The sequence below is a fragment of the Arachis stenosperma genome, chromosome 3, assembly GCF_014773155.1.
Source record: "Arachis stenosperma cultivar V10309 chromosome 3, arast.V10309.gnm1.PFL2, whole genome shotgun sequence".
In the NCBI taxonomy this organism is placed as follows: Eukaryota; Viridiplantae; Streptophyta; class Magnoliopsida; order Fabales; family Fabaceae; genus Arachis; species Arachis stenosperma.
This window is the reverse complement of record NC_080379.1, coordinates 5,345,397-5,372,925: the sequence shown is the minus strand read 5'-3', so window position 1 is coordinate 5,372,925 and position 27,529 is coordinate 5,345,397. Positions and strand designations below refer to the sequence as shown.

The window sequence follows — 27,529 nt, the reverse complement described above, 5'->3', positions numbered from 1 at the left end:
CAAGAAATGCAACAATGAATAAGAGACACGACACTGCGTTTTGGATTTTTTTTTTTTTGGTCATAACACTGCGTTTTGGATTGAGCTTAAGAAAAAGAACTTGAAGTATCAATTTGATTTGAATCTGGCCCAAAAGAAAACGAGACAAGCCCACAACGAATCCAAAAAAATAAGTATAAAAAAACAAGGTTTTAATTAGTCAATAATAATTTTTTTTCTAAAAATATTCTTTTAATCATTTTTTTAAAAAAATTTAAAATTATGATTTATCGTTTCATTTTAAAATTTTAGTACTTAAAATTTAGGGTATAAAAATGGGTTAAAAAAATTAACTTCCTATTAACTCATCCAAAAATTAACAATTTGGCTTTGATTTCACCTTATTATAACGGCCAATTCGAAATTCGATTTTATTAACAAATCAATTTTTTTATTTAGTAAAATGGTTGACGACAAAAATTAAGAGAAACAGGAGAGAAAACGCTAGGTGAAAAAGTTGATTCTCCCGTTTTTTTTTTTTCTTTTCGAATTTACTTGAATTAGTGCTAAAATGAGGAAAAAATTTTAATAATGCGTTCAAGGTCTCTCAACACCACACCATAACACCAACTTTATACAAGCATTAAGTAGCAAGCAAATTAACCACAACATTTATTGCAATGAGAAGTTCACAAACAAAGCTAACAGAAGCAAACACAAAAGGAATTGACATGACTTTATTAACACAAATACCTACCCTTAATACTCAAGTTTCACTAGAATTTTCTATGACTTAATAAAGAGGGCACTTGAGACGATATGTAGGTACCGCAACAAGTTGAACTGCTCTTGGAGCTGTGAGCCCAAAAGTATCATTCATATCAAGATCCTCGGGCTTCATTCCATTGGGCAACTCCCAATTGAAGCAATGAAGCAAATGGGCCACTGTTAACTCCACAGTATAAAGCCCAAGTTGCATCCCTGGGCATGACCTTCGGCCCGACCCAAATGGAATGAACTCGAAATCGCTTCCTTTGAAATCGGGTGCGGCTTCTCGCAAGAATCTTGAAGGATTGAATGTCTCTGGCTCATCCCACGCGCTGCTGTCGCGTCCTATAGACCACGCGTTGATCCAGACACGTGTCCCTTTTGGGATCGCGTAACCCTCAATGACGCTGTCCTCTGCGCTCTCGTGAAGAGCCATTGGAATTGGAGGGTGGAGACGCAAGGCTTCTTTGACCACGCACTTGAGGAAAGTCAACTTTTCGAGATCCGATTCAATAAACCTTCGGTCCAAGCCCACAACATCAACAAGCTCTTGTTGGACCTTGTGAAGGTCCATTGGGCTTCTCAAAAGCTCCGCCATAATCCATTCAATCACTGATGCTACTGTCTCAGTTCCTCCAAACATGACATCCTAATGACCAAAGCAAAAAATTTTAATTCTTTTAATGAATTTAATGCATAGAAATCTAAAAGATTTATATTTGCTTTAAATTTTCTATCTGAAAATTTTAATTGTAGCATTTTTAAAAGGTGAATTATATGGTAAATATGTAAGTTTATAAATTTTTTTTTATGGGATGAAAGAGAAATTGAAAAAGGTTGTAGGACCTACACTTTGAATAACAATAAAATAATAAAAAATAACTATAAAAAAATATTTTCTCTTTCTATACCACTTCAATCTGTATAGTAGAGTGGCCCTTTTTAAAAAGTATTCTTAGAAGATTTATTAATCTTATTAAAATAGATTTAACTAACATTTGTTTTTACAAAACATATTAGACTATTATTAACAAAAAGTTTTTATTTTTTTATTTTCTTAAATGCATGATAAATATATTAAAATAAAAAATGTATGTATTTTTTATAAATTAATTTTAACTAATAACTTTCACATATACTCTTAAAATGCATATTAGTTAAATGCTTTTAATAAATATATTTAACACTACTACAGTAAATTTGCACCAATACGTTTTTTGAATATTTATGAATTTATGAAAACAAAAAGAAGTTCTAATGAGATAATATATTTATCCAAAAAGATTAAATGATTAATGTAAAATGATTATTTTTGAATATTAAAAATGGGAATTTCAAAATATTCATTGTTTTAATTAGTTATTCATTCTTTATTGGGTGGTTAATTTTGTTATGGTACAAAACAAAGGATTTAGATTTTAACCTCCTCAGATAAAATTTCAAAAGTCCTTAGTATCCATCATATATCGCTGATAATTATACACCAAATATAAAAATTCACATGTATTTATTTTAATATAAAATTGTTAGGTAAAAATTATTAAATAATTTAATATATTTAATTAGATTATTATTTAACTATTTTTAATTTTTAACTTCATATAAAAACAATTGTATATGATTTATATGAGTGTTCACCTCTATCAAAGTAGGCAAAGAATCTTTTGTAGACAAAGAAAGTAATTTATATCATTATTACTGAACCATTTTAAGCAAAAACAATTTGGTAACATTATTAGTTTAATTTATTACTATATTTCTCACACTAATAATACATCATCATTATTGAATTATTTGGTCGATCAGAATTCAATGAATTTGTAACAAAAATCTCAACAGTATATCTGCCTAAATGGAAATTATTTTCTTTTTGAAAAGTTTTGGCTATTTAAGAATCAATAATAAACGAGAAACAGCAAGGAATATACTGAATTAATTTCATCAAAGCAATATCTGATGAAGAAAAAAAAGTAGTGATATCTGCCAAATTAATGCTCAAGAGAAAGTCAACTTAAAATGATAAAATCAAAAGGATATCATAATAATTATATTAATTGTGTATTTAATTACCATGATAAGAGCTTTGATATTGTCTCTAGTAAGCTTAAGGATTGATGGTGAATTGTTTGGCTTCACAGCATCATCACCAACACTACCTTCATTAAGAAAATCCATAAGCTCATCAACCATATCTTTATCTGCATCATTATCATTCTCCATGTTGATGTTCCTCTTTTTGATATGATCATCAATGATCTCATCAATAAACACATCAAGTGCTTTTCGTGCATTGACCAATCTCTTGTGAAAATCTTGTGCATGCAACCAACCCAACCACGGAATGAAATCTGCAATGTTAAAAGCTCCAAAAAGCTTTGAAAACTCTTGTAAGATTCCCATGAATTCCTCTTCCCCCTTATTTAAACTCGCACCAAACGCGGCCTTATAGGTGACCCTCCTCGTTAGAGCAAAAATCAATTCACCCAAATTCATGGCTGAACCAACGTTCGCTGATATGGTTCGAACCGTTTCTTCAACTTCTTCACGAACCGAGGCCCATGACTCGGCCCGCTTGCGACTAAAAAGCTTCATTACACAGATCTTACGCATCTGCCGCCAAAACGAGCCGTAGTTTGCGAAAGCCATGTCGGCCCGGTCGTATGTCAAGTAAGAAATTGCAACATTTGCGGGCCGGTTTGCGAAAGCGCTATCTTGGGCCTGGAGAACCTCACGGGCCATTTGTGGTGTTGATATTGCCACTATATGGAGGGAGCCCATTTGGAGATGAACAAGCCCACCATATTGTTTGGCGAGCTTATCCAGGCCCCGATGGGTAAGTTGGTCCATCATTAACATGTTTCCTATGATGGGTAGCCCTTTTGGGCCTGGTGGGTATGGCAGCTTTCGACGAAGTCGAAAGATGAAGAAGACAGTGAAAGCCAAGACAGAGAAGAAAATAAAAATGTTGGTTGAAGACTGAAAAGAGTGTAAAAAAAACTCCATGATGTTTTGTTATGTTATGAATGGAAACGGGTAAAGGGAAGCATTTATATAGAGCGACTAAATGCATTCATATCAGAGAGAGAGAGAGAGAGTAAAATGATGATGGAGTTTTTATTTTATAATATGAAACTAAGGTGTAAAATTAAGGATTTATTTGATTCTCTAGAAGAGTTTTTTTTTTTTACATATATGTCATTTTCTTTTTGTGTAAATCATTGAGGCCTGATGAATTTTAAGATAAAGTTTGATCAGATTTACTTACATATATATATCTTTTCCTTTTTTAATGGAACTCCTAACATTTTTTAATAACATCTTTGGATCAATCAATATTACTTTATCTAAACTTTAATTTTAAAATACATAAATATTAGATTTGTGGATACTAATTTTCTGCGTGATTAAACTCCTTTAAATATAATTCGTTTGACTGAATTAATTTCGTTCCTCCTTCAACGGTTCACCTCAATGGATTACTGAAAATACAAGGTGTGGATAAATATTTTTTGTTGCTGAAGTCAATATAACTGAATATCTTATTTTGTTATGAGTATTGATTCGTCCATTTTAATTCAGTTGTAACTAGGCCTTTCGTTTTTTGACTAGCACTACATTGGCTAGCCATGTTGGGTACTTGACTTCTCTGATGAAGCCAGCTTCCAGGAGCGCCTGTACTTGTTCTTCTACTATTAGGACTCGTTCTGGACCGAGCTTGCGTCTTCTTTGTTGTACAGGTCGGGATCCCGGGTAAACCGAGAGCTTGTGGGACATGAGCTCGGGGTCTATCCCAGGCATGTCAGAGGCCTTCCAGGCGAAGAGGTCGGAGTTATCTCTTAGGAGCTTAGTCAATCCTTGTTTAAGAGTTTCCCCTAGGTTGGCTCCTATATGAGTATTTTTCCCTTCCTCTTTACCGACCTGTATCTCCTCGGTTTTTCCTCCCGGTTGTGGTCGCAGCTCTTCTCTGGCCCTTGCGCCACCGAGCTCTATTGTGTGAACTTCTCTGCCCTTTGCTCTCAGATTTAGGCTTTCATTGTAGCATTTCCTCGCCAACTTTTGGTCTCCCCTTACCGTTGCTATTTCCGCTGAGGTCGGGAATTTCATGCAGAGGTGGGGAGTGGATACCACCGCTCCGAGTCGATTAAGGGTAGCTCTGCCGATTAAAGCATTATATGCTGACCCGACATCAATGACTATGAAGTCTATACTCAAAGTCTTTGATTTTTCCCCTTTTCCAAAAGTGGTGTGGAGGGGCAGGAATCCCAGTGGTTTTATTGGCGTGTCCCCTAATCCGTATAGAGTGTCGGGGTAGGTTCTTAATTCTTTCTCATCCAACCCTAGCTTGTCGAAAGCGGGCTTAAAAAGGATGTCCGCTGAGCTTCCTTGGTCTACTAGGGTTCTGTGAAGATGGGCATTGGCTAGGATCATAGTTATTACTACTGGATCATCATGTCCAGGGGTTATTCCTTGCCCATCTTCCTTAGTGAATGAGATGGTAGGGAGATCGGATGATTCTCCTCCGACCTGATAGACTCTCTTGAGGTGCCGTTTGCGAGAGGATTTTGTGAGTCCCCCTCCCGCGAACCCCCCTGAGATCATATGGATATGTCTCTCAGGAGTCGACGGTGGTGGGTCTCTTCTATCGATATCATCTCGCTTCCTCTTTCCATGATTGTGCGACCTTTCTATGAGATATCTGTCAAGCCGACTTTCTCTGGCCAACTTTTCTATCACATTTTTAAGGTCGTAACAATCGTTCGTGGAGTGACCATATATTTTATGGTACTCACAGTAATCGCTGCGGCTTCCCCCCTTTTTATTTTTGATGGGTCTGGGGGGTGGCAGCCTTTCAGTGTTGCAAATTTCTCTGTATACATCCACTATTGAAACTTTTAGAGGAGTATAAGAGTGGTACTTCCTTGGTCTGTCGAGACCGAGTTCTTCCTTCTTCTTGGTCTCCCTCTCCCTCTCTTTTATTGAGGGAGGGTGCCCAGGTCGCCAACTTAGGTCTCTCAGCTTAGCATTTTCCTCCATGTTGATGTACTTTTCAGCTCTTTCCTGCACATCACTCAAGGAGACGGGGTGTCTTTTGGATATGGACTGTGAGAAGGGACCTTCTCTAAGCCCATTAACTAACCCCATTATTACTGCCTCGGTGGGCAGGTCTTGAATCTCCAAACATGCCTTGTTGAACATTTCCATATAGGCTCGTAAAGATTCTCCGACCTCCTGTTTTATTCCTAGGAGGCTCGGTGCATGTTTCACTTTGTCTTTCTGGATAGAGAACCTCATCAAAAACTTCCTTGAGAGGTCTTCAAAGCTGGTAACCGACCTCGGGGGGAGGCTATCGAACCACTTCATCGCAGCTTTTGATAGAGTGGTCGGGAAGGCTTTGCATCGCGTAGCGTCGGAAGCATCAGCTAGGTACATCCGACTTTTGAAGTTGCTCAGGTGATGCTTTGGATCTGTGGTTCCGTCATAGAGGTCCATATCAGGGCTTTTGAAGTTCCTCGGAACTTTTGCCCTCATTATGTCTTCGCTGAAAGGATCCTCCCCACCTAAGGGCGGCTCTTCCTTTTCGTCACGGGAGTTGCGACCTTTGAGGGAGGATTCTAACTTTAAGAGTTTTCTTTCTAACTCTTTTCGTTGTTCCATCTCCTCTTTTAGGCTCTTTTCGGTTTCCTTTTGTCGCTCTCGTTCTTGTTCTAACTGTTCCAGGCGATTGTGGACTAATCCCATGAGTTCAGTCACCTGAGATGGTCCCTCTTTTTCTGATTCGCGCCCTTCTGAAGAGTTTACCTTCGGGTTTTTTACTCCGGAGGTACCTTCCCTGTGTTGATTATCAATTTCCTGGTGGAGGGTGAAGTCCGCATCGTTATTGCCTGTGTCCAGATTCTCTTACTCAGAATCTGTCTCCACATGACCTTCTTTGTGGGATCTGTCCGCCATCGGTGGGTGATCTCTCGAGTTCCCCGACAACGGCGCCAATGTTACGATGGGTAACCGGAGATTGATGGACTGGACTGTGTTTGGTCGGCCCAATCGTCTGCGGATGGTATCTTTCGAGTAGGTTTGCACACTGGAACCTCCTTCCGACTTGTGTACGTGAGTGAATGGGGGGTGGTACCTGCAAAGACACTCCGATGCCTAAGTTAGCAAGGGTGTGAGCAAGTTTAGAATGTATTGGGCTTAGAGATACCTGAAGAATGTCAGTGTATTTATAGGGGTGAGCCAATAACCACCGCTGAAGTAGTGCCACCCTTTTAGGGTGATAACCGTCCCTTTATCTTAGGGAGGTTAAGATATGGCTCCCGAAAGTGGTTAGAGAGATTTTAGGGACAGTTACTCATTTGAATTGATGTTAATCTGCCAACTATTCTCCGTCCCGACTTCTTTAGAGCAAATCGTAGTCAACACCGACTTCTTAGTGCGAAGGTCGGTGCTCAGTAAGGCTCAATCCTCTGGATTAGGTCTTTCGTTTGGACCTGGGCCTTTATTATTGGGGCAGGGTATGAACAATTCTAATATTTTTATCATGACAGAAACCTAATTATAAAATCTAATATGATATAAAGACTCAATTAAAAAAATATATAAAAGTTTAATTAAAAATTTAATAAAATTATAAAAGCTGAAATAAAACTATGAAAGAATCCAGCACCAAAACCACGAGCATGACCCAATGTCATGAACTCAGCAAACTGATTGGCTAGCTTTCCGATAAATCAGTGAGATCCACTAATGAATGATATAACATCTCCTTAATCCGATAGAGTAAGAAGGGAAAAAGAACATGGATGGGGGCAAATGCCCTATCTCTTCAACCATGCATGGCACTTTGTCTATAAGAATGAGATTCCAACTAAACATTTTTAAAACCCTTTTTCCACGCATATTGGTGGCCATACAAAATAATAATGTTATATGTATTTTTTTTATATTTTTATAATTGATATTAAAATTATTAATAAAAAATTAAAGAAATAATAACTTTTATACCATAAAAAATATTTAAAAATATATTAAAAAATGATGCAAAGATTATTTCTCTGTACAAAATTCCTAAGTTCATTTTAGATGTGCACTCACATATACAATATTTAGTATTTCAACTTATTATTCGTCTCAATCAAGTCTTAAATTCGAGTGAACCTATCCTAAGACAAAAAATTTCACCACTAAGTCAAAGTCTTGTGTATGTGAAATATTAAACTCTCTAAATTTAATTTTATTTTTGCTCTATTAATTTGGGGTGAGCTGCTTCTTCTAGCTAAGAGAAAATTACTAATTGATCCAACATATATTGATAAAGTAAGCTGGAAATTCAGGTGTAGTTGATTTCACGTGAAGTTGATATCTGAGAGCCGTTAGATGACTTGACTAATTTGACTAAATTTTCATCTAATGACTCTCAGGTATCAACTTTACGTGAAGTCGAATTTACTGAATTTTCACCATAAAGTAAATATAAAAATGGGTTTATCATTAAAAAAAAAAAAAAAAAAACTCAAAATAATGGTATGATGTTGCTGCATATCCTCCCCACCAAGAAGACGTACATGTCATTAATCTCATGCAAATCAAAGAGCATTTAATTGCAGATAAAGCGTATACTGAAATTAAAATTACAAAGTGAATTGACAAGAATTTCTTTAATTTTACGATATCCCAATTCCCAAACACCCCCCCCCCCCCCCCCCCCCCTCCTCTTTGTTTTTTTCCATATAAAAAGAAAACTAACGCAAGAAAAATTCGCGTCCTAATTCCTGCGGATACAGGACATCAAAATTAACCTCCTTCTCTCTCTCTCTTCCCCCCTCTTTTTTTTTTCTGGGCACATAGATTCAACTTTTTTAAAAAGCAACCTTTTAGATATATGGCATTGGAAGAAAGAAATAAACGATAGAAAAGAAGATTATACTTTTAATTATTTGTTAAAAAGAATTTTACTTTTTAGGAATCGATGACGAGGCAATGCTTTATGCATAGCACGATGGATTTTGTTAATGATATTTTGACAATGTCAAAAGTTATTTATACATTATAAAAGTACTAAATATATTTTTTACTCTTTCTTAAAAATTTCATTCAATACAATTTCTCTTATTTCATGACTCGTGATACATGTACCACTTTTTTTAGAGCGCAAATCACAACTTAAGTAATTTCATAAAAATATGCATTGGCTAATTTATATATAGTATGATTGAAGTTAAAATAATAGTAAAATGATAATGACCATTTCATAAAATAAAAAAGAAAAAGAAAGAAATAGCCTCCTTATGGCCCTCATCCATCCCTATCCACGTTGTACATTGAATGGATACTGCTTCTATGCGTCGTCATTGTCCCGCCATAAACCATAGCACTCACATGCACGCACATTGCACATCGATATCGACAAATACTCCCTCTTCATCCTCCAAATATTTCATAAACTTCTCCTAGATATTATCCGATATCAAAAATATTATTCGTATATTAAAATTAATCACTAAAATTAGCCACATCAATGTATTTATATTATTTATATATAAATATATATAATTTAATTTATTTTTAATATATATTTATATTCTAATACAATAATATGTATTTTATTTTTTATTTATGGATAATTTTAATGTACACATAATATAATCGATCTTAGATAACCCATATTTTCAAATTTTGTGCTTCAAAATAATTGGACAAAAATCAACTCATCAAAATAGCATTCATTAATTAAACTTTCATAAATGAAAATTTCAATAGAAGATATAATTTTTTGGGAGGTATATTTGAATGAAGAAAAAATACTAAGGAAAATTTTAAAAGATTTTTCAAAAATTTTAATGCTGCCAATGCATCAATTTTTTTGCTCCTTAACAAATATTTATCTTTTTTGAAAAAAGTGTTTTTAGTTTGGTTTTTAATTTTGTATCAAACTAACTGTTGTCTTTTATTTCAATAATTTATTAATTAACTTATATCTATTATATACTCTCCAGATATTGAAAAGTAAATTCTGGTAAAAATCATAATTATAGAAAAAAATATATATTGCAATTAACAAAGAGTACTTTCGTCTTTCTCTTTTAAAGTTATAGTATTCAATAAAATTTCATAATTATCTTAATAATTGTGCATAATTATAAAGAGACAATTAATTTGAGAAAGATTAAATACTTATTATCGAAATTAAAATGATTCTTTTTGTTATGTATCTGAGATGGATAGATTGAGCCGGAAAGATTAGCCCAAACATCAATAGAAAAGGGGTCTTCGACTTGTTTACGTTCGGAAGCCTCCGTCCGAGTTGTATGTTTTGAGGAATGGGGGGTGGTACCTACAAAAACATTACGATGTCTAAGTTAACAAAGGCGTAAGCAGGTTTAAGAGAGTATTGGAACTTTTAGATAGTTGAAGAGTATCAGTGTATTTATGGTAGTGATTCAATAACTATCGTTGGAGTAGTTCCACTTCTAAATATGGATAACCTTCCCTTTATCTTAGGACTGTTGAGATAGTACTTCTGAAAGTGGATGCGAGATTTTAAAAGACAGTTACTTATTTGAATAAGTGTTATCTGCCAACTCATCTCTAATCCGACTTCTTTGGATAGGGACTCATGTCGAACCCGACCTTTTTCATGAGAGGTCAATTAGGTTTTAAGGCTTACCTTTAAATTTGATCTGTTTTAACTTACTTGAACATAGACTACGGTGTTGGGATAGGGTATGAACACTTCTCAATTTCTTTTAATTGATTTTGTAAAGTATAATATTACATATATAAAATTTTTGTTACATATTTTCTTCTGATTCTACTTAAATTTTGTGTATCATAAAATTATACTCTACACGATCAATAATTGAAAAAAAATCATTTTTTAATTATAAAATCTAACAACTAACCAACAAAAATATTTGTTCAATTGCACGACCTACCATTATTCCAGTTGGAAGAGTATAGCTGCTTTTCCAACCTATATAAGCATGACTGACTCACAACTAGTCAATCCACTAATAATAGTCTATATATATGGGTCACTTCTCAATGGGGAATTTTTTTTTTGAATTTCGGCACACCATTTCAAATCATTAATCTTATATTATATAGGACGGACCATAATACAAAATTGATGGTTGAAATGCAGTGTTTATATATAAAACTAATAACAAACTTATAAAAATGAATTTAAATATAGAGACTATAACTCTCACCAACAATTTGTTTATAAACACTTATAATGAAAGATGTAATATAAAATAAGAAAAAAAAAATTGACTAGATTTCTATAATGCTCCTTAGATTTAGGGCTTTTACTAATTATTAGTACTTAAGAATTAAGGTTGTGCTCTAAACACTATAATAGTCTCTTATTATTCCTGACGCTAATTCAACAAATACAATAATGAGGTGACACTCCATTACTACACTGGATTAGGATGTCTTTATTCAATCTCTCTTTTTTTTTTAATTGTGTATATTTCTTCTAATAAAAATAAAATCTTATTTTAATACCTAATATTTGAATAAAATCCCAATTTCATTAATGTTGTATAAAATGTATTATTTTTGTTTTGTCATAACTTTTTTTTAAAATATCCTTTCATTTATATTTTTTTTAGATAATTACAATAATTATATTGTGGTGTCCGTAATAATGACGGTAGTATTTTGATAATAAAAATGATAAAAGAATAAATAAGAAGTTAATAATAAAAAATAATTGTTTTCATAAACAAAATTAAAACTTAATTCAAATATTTTACCATTATTGTAAATTTGAAGAGCAAAAGAATGAGTTAATGCATGATTATCTTTGTTCAAAAGAAAAGAAACAGAAAGGCAAAGATAATAATAATCCACCTCATCCCACTTGGCCACTCCATTTGGCACTAGCACAGTTTCAGTGGTCTCAAATCAATGCCACCCAACTTTAAATGCTTCAATCACACACTACCCCACCTTCCTTTCTATCTCTTTCTACCCGACACACACACAATAACAAGTAGAATCTAACACACCCACCGCTGAACTAGGTTGAATTATTCAACCAAAAGCAAAGCAGCCATAATATACTTGAGTTTGAAAGAGAGGCAAATAAAATATCTTAAATAGATGGCCAAGATGGCCTCATATTTTAAATTTTCGAACTTAAAACTCAGGACTACTATTGTACTAATGATTTAATTAGATTAATTAAAAACAATTAATCAACTGGCGCTAAGGAAATGGGATACAAAACAATCAATGCCTTCCTAATGTCCGTTACCTGCCTAGACAGCTGACTAGCACTAAAATTAAAATCCACTATATGTTACAAAAACCCGAACCGGGTTCACACACCGGTTCATTCACGTATACCTATTCTTCTTTCTTCTAGTCTATGCCTTTTTTCCTACTCTGAAAATTCAGCAGCTCGGAAGCATGAAGGCCCGGTCTGGACTGGGCTCCGGCCCAGACATCTCCTTCCGACGCCTCATCTCTAACACCTTACGGTGGCTATTTGAGTGAATATCACCTGAGAACGTCGGGCTGCATGCGGGCCTGTACTCCGGGAAAAGCCGGCCCGACTTGTACCGGACTCCGCAAGCGTTGCAAAGTGTTTTGGGGCCCATAGGGCCTGTTCTCCACTGCGGCGTTTTCTGAACTTGGCAATGACTGCACCGTCGCTGAAACTGGAGCCCACAGGCTTGCTCCTCGGGCTTTCTCTTCTGCTTCTTCGCCGGCGGCTCCCCATGCAAAACGAGAGGCGCCGCCGTCGAGGAAAGCACAGAGGAGGAGCACGAGGACGGCGAAGAGGGAGGCGAGAACAAGTTGCCAAAGGACCATAATAAGCGGCCGTTGGGCTTCCTTGTCCTCGTGGTCCTGGGCTTGACAGGGACTCCATGGGGAAGAGAAGTTACAGCTGAGCCCGGTTTAGGTTCAGGTTGAGCCCGGGCCCTTGTTTGCTCAGAACGTACAGGGTACAAGAGAGAGAGCTCCGGTATTGAATCATCCACAAAGTGAGAAACCCATTCCAGGTCCGCCAAATCATCGTCCTGTAAACAACAAACATGCGAGTTATGAATTAATTGAATTATTTAAATTTAATTATAACATGAAATAATTAAAAAAAAATAGCTAAGAAAAGAGGAGAAAAAATTTATTGTACACGGACTCACCGGAACGGACAATTCGCCGGCGAAAATGGAGTCAGAGTCTACGGCGGCGTTGGAGGAATTGGAGTTGGTGTCGTTTTCTGTACGGTCCTGTGAGGAACTTCCCGAGGTGCTGTCTTTTTCTTCGTCTTCTTCGTCTTCTTCTTCTTCGGAGACATCGATTCCTTTTCCTACAGAACCATGTTGGAATTCGGAGAAGTCAAGGAGGTCGTCGACGGAGAAATCTTCGCCAACGGCGGCGCCGTTGTTGACGGCGTTGAAGCACAAAAACTCGTCGCCGAGTGCAAGTGGTGGCTGGAAAATAAGCTCTCCCCTTAAGCTTGGTTTCAACGCTTTGGCCACCACAACTTCCATTATTACTACACACACAATAAGAAGAAAAACATGAAAACTTATTGCTAAATTTATGTTTTCTCCTTATGCAAGACACACGAAGGTTACACGCTATTTAAAATTTTTAATTAATTAATTATTTTTACCTGATAAATAAAAATAAAAAAGCGGTGGAAGACAAAGAGGGGAAACCGCACAAGAGTTTCGTTTAGTTTGGAAGCACTGAATTGAATGAATGGCTTGTTCGTGGGCGAAACAGGCGCTGAGGTATTGGTTTATCTTTATCTTCACTCTTTCTTCTACCAATTTCACAATTTAAATATGTCACTACAATTTTCTTTTCCTTTTTATTTCTTCTTTTTCTACTATGGCCTATGCACTCATGCTCATGCACCAAGTGCGTGACATTTGGTAGTACAAGCACTATGGTGGGGTCTTCACTATTATTGGAGTCTTTTATTTTTAATTTTGAATTTTAAAAAATCTTTTGGCATCGGAAGATACTCTATACTTTTATTTTTATAGATGCGTGATGATGGCTTTGTAAATTCAAAAACTTTGCGATGATTCTTATCTATTGACCAAACCCGAAGGAGAAAAGTCAGAAAGCAGGTCCGGTCCACTTCAACATTCCAACCAGTTACAAACAAAAACGTTAAAATCACATGCCGGTTTTGACTGTTATAATCTTATCACCGGTGAGTTTTCCGTTGCAGGAGACGGACGGCTGAGATTGATTTACTGTGATGTGAGTTGCTTAATGCTTATTGATTAAGTCACACTATTATTATTATTACATGGCGCTAGCAGTTTTTCAAAAATTAGGATGACATAACGAACAACCCAAGAAAGAAACCGCCCTTGTTACGTTCGTGTAAGTAACCGCGTTTGAATTGAACAATTTAACGTTGGACTTTCTCAGTGTTTGAAATTTAGACACAAAAGCTTCTTCTTTTTTTTTAAATGGGAAAAAGAGAAATTCGGACACAAAAGTTTAGGGTATTGTTTAAGAGGGAGGGAAAGTAAAAAAATTATAGTAAAATGGTTAAAGGAGTGTTTGGGCGCGTTGATTGCGCCTCGTGATGTGGTTAGTTTTTGGATGATCCTTCCCGCTAATTTGTTTTGTTTAAAGTACAGTGGTGGTGACCACCTTAGCTCAGATACTGTTTTCTGTTTGGCGAGTGAGGAATTTGAAGGCTGGTTATATTATGAAAGGGTTTTGATTGGAAGCTCAACTTTCACGTCTGGAGCCATTTATTTATTTATTTATTTATAGTTTGGGTTAATTATTAATTTGAGTAAATAGTCAAATTGGTATCTAACAAATTATCTAATTCTTAAATTGATCCCCGAAAAATTAAATTAATCAAAATCATTTTCGGAAAATGTAAAATTAATCACGTTAGTTTCTTTGTTCATTCTATCACTAATGACATTAAATTTTGCTGACATGGCACGTTAGTTTGACAACCCAACCGCATCAAACCAAACCCAAACCTAGCAAGGAATAGGATTTTCTTCTTCCCACATTCAATAACTTCTTCGTCTTCTACCTGAAGCTCCACTACGTCGCCGCCTTGCAAGGTGTTCCACGTCGTCATCAGTCCCCGCACGTTCCTCTACCACGATGCTGCCGGTCCTTGCCCGCAGTTCTTTTCTGACATGAATTGGTAGTTGCTGCTTCGCTGCACATCTTCTGTCCAATATCGCAGAGATTGCTGTCGTTGCACCATTTAACTCCTGTCAATCCTCTTCCTCAGTCATCGTCGCTGGCTTCTGGTGGAACGTGGTCTCTTCCTCCGCTGAAACTTACACCGATCTGCTCTGCTTGTGTCGGTCTTCCTCTATATTCTTCCATGGACGCCGTCAAGTTGGAACAAAGACCATTTCTAGATATCCACCTTTTATTGGATAACAATGTGTGTGTGTGTGCACGTGTAACTGTGTGGGTTGGTTTCTGTTTTTTGATAATCTTGTTTGTTATTGTCAAATTCTTTTCCCAAAAAATATCATATTTATCTATATTCGCGCAACAATTAAAATTGAATCCAATCGAATCTTGCTAAATCAAGGGCACACCGCCATTAAATTAATAAATTTACAAACTTGAGCGTTCATTGATGTTGAACAAAATCTTTGCTCACTAGAAAATTCACCATTTACAGGACTCAAGGATCAAGAACAGGAACAACAAGAACAACAAGAAGCTTTCTTGTGATTTCTGAAAAGCACTGAAAAGAACTTAATATTATTATTCCTATTGTTGGGATCTGAATTGAAGTCTCTCAAAGGCTTTGATTGGGAATGAGAATCATTAAGTCATTGGATCACTAGAGAAGTTACTTCAAGTCTTATTCATCTTCTTTTGACATATTCGAGATAATTTACCATACGATCATGACGGCGGCTTCTGATTGCCCCAAGGAGTTCAGGTTGAGAAAGGACCATATTGCTAAGATGCTCTTCTCTTGCAAGCAAACAAGGTGCGTGGGTTGTGACAGAGTTGAGCTCTCTGTCTCTAGTGATGATGCATGCTGATGGTGGTGCTGCTTATGATGGTAGTGATGATGATGATGCCTACAAGAGTGGTAGTTTTCATCACAATAATCGGAATGGTGTTATTGAATTTGAAGTTGGGGCAAGCAAGGAAAGCAAGGTAGATAGTTCAAGGGATGATATTGATGATCATGGTGACATGGATGTGAATAAGATCCTTAGCAATTATAGATTTGGTGAAGCTGAGGCATTAACTGATGAAATGAAAAAATAATCAGATACAGTATTGTTTGAATCATAGAGGCAACAGCTGTTGGAACCAGCATGGAGGCTGATACGCGTAGAGGAGAAGAAGAGTATGTGATCGGGTCTAGTTCTTGGGTTAGGCTCTGATTTTCCAATGGTTTGGGCAATTGGGCCCGTCTATGGGCCTGAATCCTGACAAAAAAAAGACTAACGTGCCACGTCAGTAAAACTTAACGTCGTTAGTGACAGAATGGACGGTGGAACTAACATGATTAATTTTAAATTTTTTGAAGACAATTTTGATTAATTTAATCTTTTAAAAATCAATTTGGAGATCAGGTGATCTTTTAGAAACCAATTTGACTATTTACTTTTTTTTAATTTGGTACTTAGAAAATTTCAATCGCTAATAATTTTTTTTAAAAGGTATTATATATTGACAAAATATTTCTTTCATAATTTGAACATACAACAAAAAAAATCAATAAATATTATATTTTTTTAAGTAATAAAAAAACTTTTTATGCTCAACAAATGATTTATTCATTAGGTTAAATTTTTGTAGCAATATTTGAATAAATATTTAAAAAATGTAGATAAAAATTCGAAGCAAAATTTGATCTCTATAATTTTTATTTTTTTAAAAAAATATGATTATTCACAATATTTTTTTAAGAAATTCACTTGACAAAAAATTATTGAATTTTAAAGATAAAAATATCTTATCTTTTTAATAATAATTAAAAAAGTTTAAATCAAAATTCAATCTTTAAAATTATTTTTTAAAATATATATTTAATATCTATTTTTTGTTATATTTTTAATATTTTAAAAATTTATTATCGTTAACATTTTTAAAATTTATTTTATCAGTAATACAAACTTTTAAACATTATTTTAATAATATACTCTTTATAGTCCTTATGTTATGATTTATTATGCAAAAAAAAAAAAAAATATCATCTTGATTTGCTCTGGAACTAGATATTGTTAATATATTATCACCGATATATAGAACGAATGAATAAAATAATAATTTAGTGCCTATTTTTTATAATTTATAAATATAAATTCTATATAACTGATAAAATATTTAAAAAAGATGTGTTGTCAATAATTAATCAAATATTATTCGTCGACAAATCTTATATACAATATAAAATTGTGAAAAAAGAAACATGTAAATTCTAAGAATAAATTTTGATTTAGCATATACTTGCAGGAAATTAAACTATTTATTTTTGCTTAATGACAATAATTAAAGGTCCAAGTGTTACAACTAATAAACAATTCAGAGTATAAAACCAAAATTAATAAACAATTCAGCACAAATCATCACTCTAAAAACACAGGTAGTAACATTCAATTGCTACCATTATAACTAAAATTTTTTCTTCTATTTTCTTCTCCTTTTAAATCAGCAGTGCAAAACATCGCTTCTAATATATAGTTGGTATTTTCAATACCAAATACACTTTTATCACATTTAAAATAAGTTTTATCTAAGACATATAAACACAAGAGAATTAATTTACCATTTTTCCTTGTCTAAGAGTAACCAAAATTTCAATGAACCATGTTATATGAATGTAACACCCAATAAAATGCTCACATATGAAACCCATAAAATTCTAGGTTTTTGAAAATAGTAAAATAGTGATTACCTCTTATTGCAGTGCCAGCGCCAGAAGAAAGAAACGTTGCGTGACGGGGCTCTGCCGCGAAGCAAGGAGCGACAATGCGCTACGAGACTAGGACGCGAGGCAGGGAGCGGCATTGACTGGGGATTCATAGGTTGAACAGCAGCTACGGCGTGTGTTGAGGTGTAGTGATAAGAGGGGCCGTTGGGAAGGGGGAGGCCGGATAGAAGGATGCCTCTTCAACGGGTGCGATATGGCAACATGCAACAGAGGCGGCGGCGCTCAGGCGACTGAGCGGAGCAAATTGAGATGGTTGCTGTTGGTTTGGCGGCGTTGACTATCCTTGACAGCGGCGACCATCAAAGATTGGTTCGGGTGAGCACGGGTCGGGCTGGTTCGGGTTTAAGGTGAAATTAAAACCGAACAAATTGAATTGTAATTAGTTCGGATTTGTATTTTTTTTATGTGTGTACTGTGTAACCAAACCAAACTAAACCAAACTGATTTAAAACGGATTGGTTCGGTTCGGGTAATTGGGTACCCGATGAAATAGAAATTTATAAAAAAAAATTTCTTAAAAATTCTGTAAGTACAATAAACATCTAACATTAATAGAAATAATCCAAACATAGTTAAATACCAAATACATTAAAAACTAAATACATTAAAATCTAAACATATTAAACACTAAAGACATTAAAATCCAAACATATTAAAAGGTATAAATATAGTTTAAATTTATATTTTTTATTTAATTAATATATGGTCGGATCTACGAATTAGTTTGGATTTCGCACCCCTAAAACCGTTACCCGAACCAATTACTAAAGAGAATCCTTGGGTTGGTTCTGGTTGGACCCGATTACCCGTTGATTATAGAATCAATTTAATTGATTCGGTTCGAATTCGGACAGGTAATTAGGTACCTACTACCCGTGTTCACTCCTAACATATTGCTTTCTATTAAATACTTTAAGAAATATAAACGGATGACAATGAATAATAATAATAACAATAATAATATACATAAATTTCACATGACAAACTGTTCCTACCCTGACCTAACGGTATGGCCCAGGTCCAAATACACCAAAAGGCCCAATCCAAAGATTGGCCTTCGTTATTCACCGACCTCTTCAAAAGAGGTCAGACTCAACACAGACTTCTTTCCAAAGAAGTCGGGCTCAAGAAATAGCTGGCGGATAAACACTCATTCAAATGAGTAACTGCCCCTAGAATCTCTCTAACCACTTCCACGAGCCATATCTTAACCTCCCTAAGATAATGGGACGGTTAACACCCTAAAAATATGGCAATACTCCAACGGTGGTTATTGGTTCACCACTATAAATACACTGACACCCCTCAGGTATCTCTAAGTTCCAATACATTCTAAACCTGCTTAACCCCATGCTGACTTAGGCATCGGAGTGTCTTTGCAGGTACCACCCCCCATCTCTTGGAACACACAACTCGGAGGCGGCTCCCAGACGTAAACCAAGTCGGAGACCACACTCCTCCAGCGCTTGGGCCTCAAACAAGTCCAACCACCGTCCAGTTCTAGGTAAGCCTCGGAACATTGGCGCCGTTGCCGGGGACCTGGAGCTCAACTCTTGATAATGGCGGATGATCAATAACATAGTCAGACAACCACTCGACATGAATAAGATGCAAGCATGTTAAAAAGAAGCTGGAATACAGTTTCTATGGATACCAGAAATCCCGTAAAAACTTCTCCCAATGGGCAGAGGATATCAAATAGGGATGATGATTCTACTTCTACAGTTAAATTGGATTAAAAGAGAAGAAAGCACCGTTCCAAGGCCATTGTAGAAAGCAAACCAAGATGAACTCGAAAGCCAATTGAATAAAAGAATTTTCAATTCAGAAAATTCAATTGGCAAAAGAAGTTACGTGAAAAAAAAAGACGAAATCGAAAGCCAATTGAATAAAAGAATTTTCAATTCAGAAAATTCAATTGGCAAAAGAAGTTACGTGAAAAAAAAAAAGACGAACTCGAAAGCCAATTGAATAAAAGAATTTTCAATTCAGAAAATTCAATTGGCAAAAGAAGTTACGTGAAAAAAAAAGACGAACTCGAAAGCCAATTGAATAAAAGAATTTTCAATTCAGAAAATTCAATTGGCAAAAGAAATTACTTGAAAAAAAAATGAACTCTAAAGCCAATTGAATAAAAGAATTTTCAATTCAGAAAATTCAATTGGCAAAAGAAGTTACGTGAAGAAAAAAAAAATAGGAAAAGGGAACGTGACTAATCCCAACCTCTTCGTGAAATAGGATGGACAATGACATCTGTGCCAACTTACAATCTCGGAAAAATCCATGATACCCACTCAGGAAATGGAACAGTTGCATGTTCCAAATACACAGCATCAGCCAATTTGAACGCAACCCAATCGACAACGGAGTGATGAATCCAGTTTTTTCTTCAGTGGATTCACCTGTCAATTACAACAGTGAATAACACAAAGAATTCTCATGGTACATCTTTCGTTGGTTTCTCACAAGTTACATCACTGCCAATGAATATGGAAAGAAATATTCCTGTGGTAGAATTTGATGTTGTTTGCACACCAATAAAGATGGATGTCTTCCAGAAAGAAAACTGGAATCCGATCCAAAGAAAAAGAAAGTCGGGGCGACAAAGGCCCAGTCTTCATTGGAGGGAATGATGGTCAGACTTTTCTTCAAAGGTCGGATGAGCCGGGAGCTCACAAAGAAAATTCGACCTCTTTTAGAGAGCTCACGAATAAAAGTCCGACCTCTTTTAAAGGTCAAACTTTACAATAAGGTCGGATGAGTTGGGAGCTCAAAAGAAAATCCGACCTCTTTTAGAGAGCTCACGAATAAAAGTCCAACCTCTTTTAAAGGTCAGACTTTACAATAAGGTCGGATGAGTTGGGAGCTCACCAAAGAAAATCCGACCTCTTTTAGAGAGCTCATGAAGAAAAGTCCGACCTCTTTTAAAGGTTAGACTTTACAACAAGGTCGGATGAGCTTGGAGCTCACAAAGAAAATCCGACCTCTTTTAGATCCCATGAAGAAAGTCCGACCTCTTTTAAAGGTTAGACTCTACAATGAGGTCTAAAACCTCATTGCTCAGAAGAATCCGACCTCTTTAGATCCGACAAAGAAAAAATCCGACCTCGTTTTGGAGTCTGTAAAAAATTCGACCTCTTTCACGATCAACTCTACAATGAGGTCAAAAACCTCGAAGAATATCAGAAAGAGATTCCGACTTCTTTTAAAGATCAGAGTCTACAATGAGGTCGAAAACCTCCAAGCTTAGAAAGAAAGTTCGACCTCTTTCCAAGCTTAGAAAGAAAAATCCGACCTCTTCTAAAGATCCAAGCTTATGAAGATAATTTGACCTCCTCTGAGGATTCAAGTCTACAAATAAAAATCTGACTTCCTTTAAGAGCTTACAAAGAAAAGTCCGACTTCTTTCTTGAGGTACAACTTCGAGAACCAGATCCCAAGCATAAATGGCTATGAGAAGGTCATACGAAGAAATTTCTCAACTGACAACCTCGTCTTGATCTAAAATGACATCGGACCAAAAGCGGACGAAGAAAAGCCAACACCAAAATGAAAAGATCCAACAAAGTCACTTAAGACTTGAAAAAGAACTACTACAACATACTCAACTTACTCGAAAACAATCTACCTAGATTATGCCATGTTTACAACAAAAGGGATATTACAGCTAGAAAGTGCACCTTACTCCTTAATGCACACTTTTTCTGACTTGAAGTGATGATATCCAAAGTGGCGTAAGAAGTTATAAATGCAAATCGTGGTCCGACCTCATTAAGCCACTTGTACTAAATCAAACTGGCAAGGGGCAAAGCCTAAAACGAATTGCACAAATAACTTAAGGACAACGTGATCATAATCAAACATCAACACGAAGAGGATGTAAACCCGACGTCACAACAATTTGTTTAAAACAAATTGAGAAAGGATGGCGATTTATAAGAATGCCTCCTCAAGCCAAGAGATAAGTATCCGACCTTACTAAGTTGACACAACAAGTATAAAACAAGTTATCTGACCTCCCAAAAAGAGAGTCCAAAATAACTTGTAAAAGTCACATAGCAACAAATAGTAAGATTCAAGAATGGCATGACTGAATACTCGAGTCCGACTTTATGAAGCTCGACCTCGAGTAGGGGCACTGGCTTATCATGAAAGCTAAGTCCAAAATTATTAAAAACTAAAGACAATATTCTGCAATGATGCTAGAGCACGAAAGAAGAACGTGACCCCCTTCCAGAAACCTGAGAGCAAACTCAGATAAGGAAAGAGCTCTTGAGACAAAGGATGGCTACGAGATTCGCCGCAAAAGACCTCATCTTGATAAGAAAAAATATCAGGCTACTGAGTTCGGGCGAATGAAAGCTGACAACAAAAAGGATAGGACCCTACAAGATTACTGAGATCTTAGGAAAAGGTTATTACAAGGTGACCGACTTAAACAGCACCGAGCTACCAAGGTCGTGGCATGCTTGTAACATGAAAAGGTACTATAGCTAAAAGCGAACTCTACTCTATGATATACTCTTTTTCCAACTTCATGATTTTTTCCCAAAAATTAAAGGATTTTTTCTGAAGAAGGATTTTTAACGAGGCATCATAGTAGAGACTAAGGGATCATAGATAGTGAAAAACCCTTAGTAGCAGTGAAAGTACCTTCTGAAATAAATAAAGATCTTTTATCTCTTATAAATTCCTTCTCGTTTTTCTTTCTTTCTACGAAATGCGCCGACTTAAGCTCGACAAAGAGTGAAAATCCCATGAACCGACCTAGATGGTCGTCAGGATAAAACGACGAGGTACAAGTCGGTGTAAAGAGGTTATAAAAGTTGATCGTAATAAACTCGGAAATTATCTGATGTACAAGTCAGGAAAACCGAGAAAAAAGGAAACGCATCGCAAAAATAACCTAAATCATAAGAGCTCAATAAATCAAAAATTGAGTATAAGGAATACCAAAAAGAGATAAGGAAACCTATTGAAAGCACTAAGGCAAAAGGCTGTCCCGAGTTGTTAAGGAAAACTTAACTTAAAGAAAGGGACAGCCAGCCAAGAAAAAGGTTTTTCAAAACAAAGATCAAAAAGGTTTTTTCTAAGATTACTGAAATCTTAGAAAAGGGCTACTACAAAGTGTCTAACTTCGAGGGTGAAAAACTACCCAGGTCGCAACACACCTCCAACATAAGGAGATAAAACAATTCCTTATGAAAATTGATTTTCTACAATTAACACACACCAATTGAAACTCGATAAATCGCGAAAATTACGGGCCGATCATATAGAAATCTCCTGGATGAAGCGACGAGGAACCAATTGGTGGAAAGAAGTTACATATGCGAAATGGAAAGAAAACACCTCGAAACAGCTCGGGCCAAACGGGTTGAAAAAGTTGTGTTTAGAACAAGTCGCAAAAGTAACTTAATATGCCCCTTGAGGCATAAATACGATCTAACAACTCGATCCACACGGATAACAAATGGATCGTACAAAATCTCAAGCCCACAATCTCATCTCTACAAGTTCTAAAAATAAACGACCTAGTAGTATAAAATGGAACACTTTCACAAAAACAAGTTGTTCCAAAAAAACTCGTTCTAGCATTCACAACAACATAAGGATAACTTGGATTAAACGAGTTATGCCAGTCAACCATATTTTCAACGAAATTGTGTTAAGCACAAGTCGTGTCTATCTAAAAGCAAAGCTTTAAAAGTGATTTGTATCAAAATGAATCACTTCAACCAAACGACTCGTATAGAAACGAGTTAAAAAGGAAGGATTGTAAACGTTTTTGAACAAAATCGAAACGTAAAAACTATCCTCCAAAATAACTTGGATAAAACAAGTTGTATCATACATAAGGACGACAACCTTGTAAAAACTAGAAAGGGGAGGGAATAAGCATATAATCCCTTCACCTAAGGCGCCAATTTATGCTCGACAAAGCACAAAAATCACGAGCTGGCCTTTTCAATGGTCGCTCGGATAAAGCGACGAGATATAAATTGGTGTCCAATGGTTATAATACGGCTTGATGATTTAAAACAACTCAAGCCCATGAGTTGAACAAAATCGAGTAAAAAATAACCATATGATCTAAGTAATTTGTATCAAAATAAATTGCGCAAAACAACTTGATATATAACGAGTTGTGCTTAAAAAAAGTGACTTGTATAAAAAACAAGTCATCTAGAAAACTCAAAATGAATGAGTTCAACAAAAAAAGGCTTCATTCGAAAATCCTTTCTGCTTGATTGCTCGAGTCCGACTTCATAAAGCTCGACCTCGAGCAGGGGCATAATGGATAAAGCAACGAAGTCTGATGGTTATAAAGATGATCTGATAGTTTAAAAGGACTCAAAATAAACAATTTGTACTTGAAACAAGTTGTAAAGTCCTAAAAAACAGCTCGAATTTAAATGAGTTGTATGAAATTAGATCAAGAAATAGCCACGTTTTAATTAAACGATTTGAAATGAAACAAATCGTAAGACCTTAAAACTACTCGCATCGAACGAGCTAGATGAGGTTATACTAAAAAATAATTACGAGTTTTGAAATAAATGATTTGTATCAAAACAAGTCGTAAGAAATCAGAATAAGTTTCAGAAAGGCGATTTGTATTAAAACAAGTCATGCATCCTCAAAACAACTCGAACTGAACGAGTTGTACAAAATTAGGATAAGAAATGTTTTCTGGTTAAGCACGATGTGCTAAAACCAGTCATACAAAGCCTACAAGCCTTAAATAACTCAGAAAGAACGAGTTGTACCAATCAGTCTTAGAAAAAAGACTTGGCCAAAAACATGTCGTTTAAAGAGGGAAAAGTATTTATAGCACGCCAGGGGCATAAGGGTAAATTGACGCGATCATTAAAGAAACGCGCTGTTACCAATGTAACTGCTCCCACGTGTAAATGCGAAAACCCCAACAGACGCGACATTTGATTAGACTTGGCGGTTAAGAAATTTAAAATCACGTCAGTTTTAAAAATCACGTCAGCTACAGACCAAGTTCAATACTCGAATCCAACTCATAAGTAAAAGAGATTGGACTCGAGTAGGGGCACTGTTCCTACCCTGACCTAACGGTATGGCCCAGGTCCAAATACACCAAAAGGCCCAATCCAAAGATTGGCCTTCGTTATTCACCGACCTCTTCAAAAAAGGTCGGACTCAACACAGACTTCTTTTCAAAGAAGTCGGGCTCAAGAGATAGCTGGCGGATAAACACTCATTCAAATGAGTAACTGCCCCTAGAATCTCTCTAACCACTTCCACGAGCCATATCTTAACCTCCCTAAGATAATGGGACGGTTAACACCCTAAAAATATGGCACTACTTCAATGGTGGTTATTGGTTCACCACTATAAATACACTGACACCCCTCAGGTATCTCTAAGTTCCAATACATTCTAAACCTGCTTAACCCCATGCTGACTTAGGCATCGGAGTGTCTTTGCAGGTACCACCCCCCATCTCTTGGAACACACAACTCGGAGGCGGCTCCCAGACGTAAACCAAGTCGGAGACCACACTCCTCCAGCGCTTGGGCCTCAAACAAGTCCAACCACCGTCCGGTTCTAGGTAAGCCCCGGAACACAAACTATGATCTGAACAAATATATTTATTTATTGATTGATTTCAACAAGTTTAATAAGCAGAATTAAAGTAAATAGTATTATTTTAATATATATATATATATATTTTGTTTTAATCCTATATTTTGCTTAAATTTAAGGTAAAAAAGAAGAAGCCACTTTTTAGCTGGGGCCAAATGATTAATTGCAATTTTACCAAACACACCCCGCAAAGTCTATATTACGTATATTAAACGATTATGAATATTGATACTGTTTTTTGAATAGACTATTGCAGACTTTCATTTTGAAAACCTTTAGCAAATGGATTAAATATATATGAATTGACAAATAATTTATACTATATATTATAGTGTGTATGGTGTCCATAATTATGTTAGTTTTTTCTAAATAAAAGAGCTCTGCATAATGAAACAAAAAAAAGATAAATCAAAATAAAAGAGTTTTTTTATTGTTAAAGTCATATTTTTTATATTAAAAAATATTATTAAAGAATAAAAAATATTATTTTAATTAGATTAAAAATATTTTGATAGAATAACTGTTATAATTACTAGGGGCCTGCTACACATACAAGTAAAAAGACCGTACAAGTTTTACAAGTTATCAGCCCAAACTTTATTAACACGCGCACTAACTCATTTTGAATGGAGCGTTACTACACGCGCCCCACTCAAACGGTTCCTCTTCTTCTTCTTCTTCTTCTTCCTCTTCCTCTTCGTCTTCGTCTTCGTCTTCTTCTTCTTCTTCCTCTTCCTCTTCCTCTTCCTCTTCGTCTTCTTCTTCTTCTTCTTCTTCGTCTTCGTCTTCTTCTTCTTCTTCTTCGTTTTTTTTCGATTTTCATGGTTTCTGAAATTCTTCTTCTTCTTGCTGCACGTTCTTCTTCCTCTTACTCTTCTTCTTCTCCTTTTCTTTCGTTGCTGCACGTTCTTCTTCCTCGTTTTCTTCTTCTTCTTCATTTACATCTTTTCTCTCTGTTTTCTCGTTTTTTTTTTCAATTTTTCATGGTAAAATCGTTTTTGAAGAAGAAGAAGCAGCAGAAGATGAGGAGGAGAAAGAGAAAGAGTTCTGAATTATGCATAAGATATACTTCAACGAATTTTGGGTGTATTTTCTTAAATCCTTTGGGTGTATTTTCTGTAACCCTTTGGATGTATTCTATAATCGTTTGGGTGAATTCTTGTAACCGTTTGGGTGTATTTTCTGTAATCCTTTGGGTGTATTTCTGTAATCATTTGGGTGTATTTGAGTGATATTTGACTGATATCTATGGGTGTATCTGACTCATATCTATGGGTGTATCTTACTGATATCTATGGGTGTATTTTTCATTTCAGAAAAAATGGCAGGCATTACAGAAATACACCCAAACGATTACATAAAATACACCCAAGAGATTACAGAAATACACCCAAACAGTTACAGGAATTCACCCAAACGATTATAGAAATACACCCAAAAGATTACAGAAAATACACCCAAAGGATTTAAGAAAATACACCCAAAATCATGCATAATTCAGGACTCTTTCTCTTTTTCCTCCTCATCTTCTGCTACTTCTTCTTCTTCAAAAACGATTTCAATGTCAAAAAACAATAGAAATCGAGAGTAACGAAAAAAGAAAACAGAGTGAAAAGCACGTAAATGAAGAAAAAGAACAGAAAGAGGAAGAAGAACGTGTAGCAAGAAGAAGAAGAAGAAGAAGGAGAAAGAGAAGGCAAGAAACGTACCTTGAATAATATTTCTTCGTTTTTTCTAGTGATTTTGATGAAGGAGAAAGAGAAAACGAAAAGAGGAGAAGAAATTTCAATAAAAAAAAGAGGGAGGAAGAGAAGAAAAAGAGACACAGAGAAAGAAGAAGAAGAGGAAGAGGAAGAGGAAGAGGAAGAAGAAGAGGAAGCACGGAGAAAGAAGAAGAAGAAAAAGAGGCACAAAAAAAAACGTGAAACGGCATGAATAAAGCGCGTGTAAGTGACGTAGGAGTTGCAACACGTTTTGGTGGATTAGGCATTAATAAACTTGTAATAGTTACAAGCCCTAATCGCTTGTATACTAAGCTTTCCCCTAATTACTATAGTATAAACAGCAGCATAGCATGTACTTTTATACTATACATGTATGTTAGATATGAGTATATATCAGACAATCTTTTTTTCTCTAATTGTTTCTTATTTCGGATTAGGCCTAAGTTTACGGGACACAATTTGAAAGGCCTAAATAATTTGTCATAAAAACACGTGGAATAAAGGCCCAAGAAGC

The 27,529-nt window shown here is 35.6% G+C and overlaps 2 protein-coding genes across 2 annotated transcripts; both read right to left on the bottom strand.

The window, feature by feature from the left end:
* Window positions 1-772: 772 nt before the first annotated feature.
* Window positions 773-3,750, bottom strand: LOC130968348 (cytochrome P450 84A1-like). The gene is made up of 2 exons (XM_057893562.1): window positions 2,818-3,750; window positions 773-1,396 (listed from the first exon to the last, which is right to left on the bottom strand). Exons 1-2 carry the CDS (start codon window positions 3,748-3,750, stop codon window positions 773-775), a joined length of 1,557 nt encoding a protein of 518 aa, XP_057749545.1.
* Window positions 3,751-11,836: 8,086 nt separating this feature from the next.
* Window positions 11,837-13,720, bottom strand: LOC130968349 (GATA transcription factor 5-like). The gene is made up of 3 exons (XM_057893563.1): window positions 13,376-13,720; window positions 12,900-13,255; window positions 11,837-12,776 (listed from the first exon to the last, which is right to left on the bottom strand). Exons 2-3 carry the CDS (start codon window positions 13,248-13,250, stop codon window positions 12,147-12,149), a joined length of 981 nt encoding a protein of 326 aa, XP_057749546.1. The 5' UTR covers window positions 13,251-13,255; window positions 13,376-13,720; the 3' UTR covers window positions 11,837-12,146.
* Window positions 13,721-27,529: the final 13,809 nt, after the last annotated feature.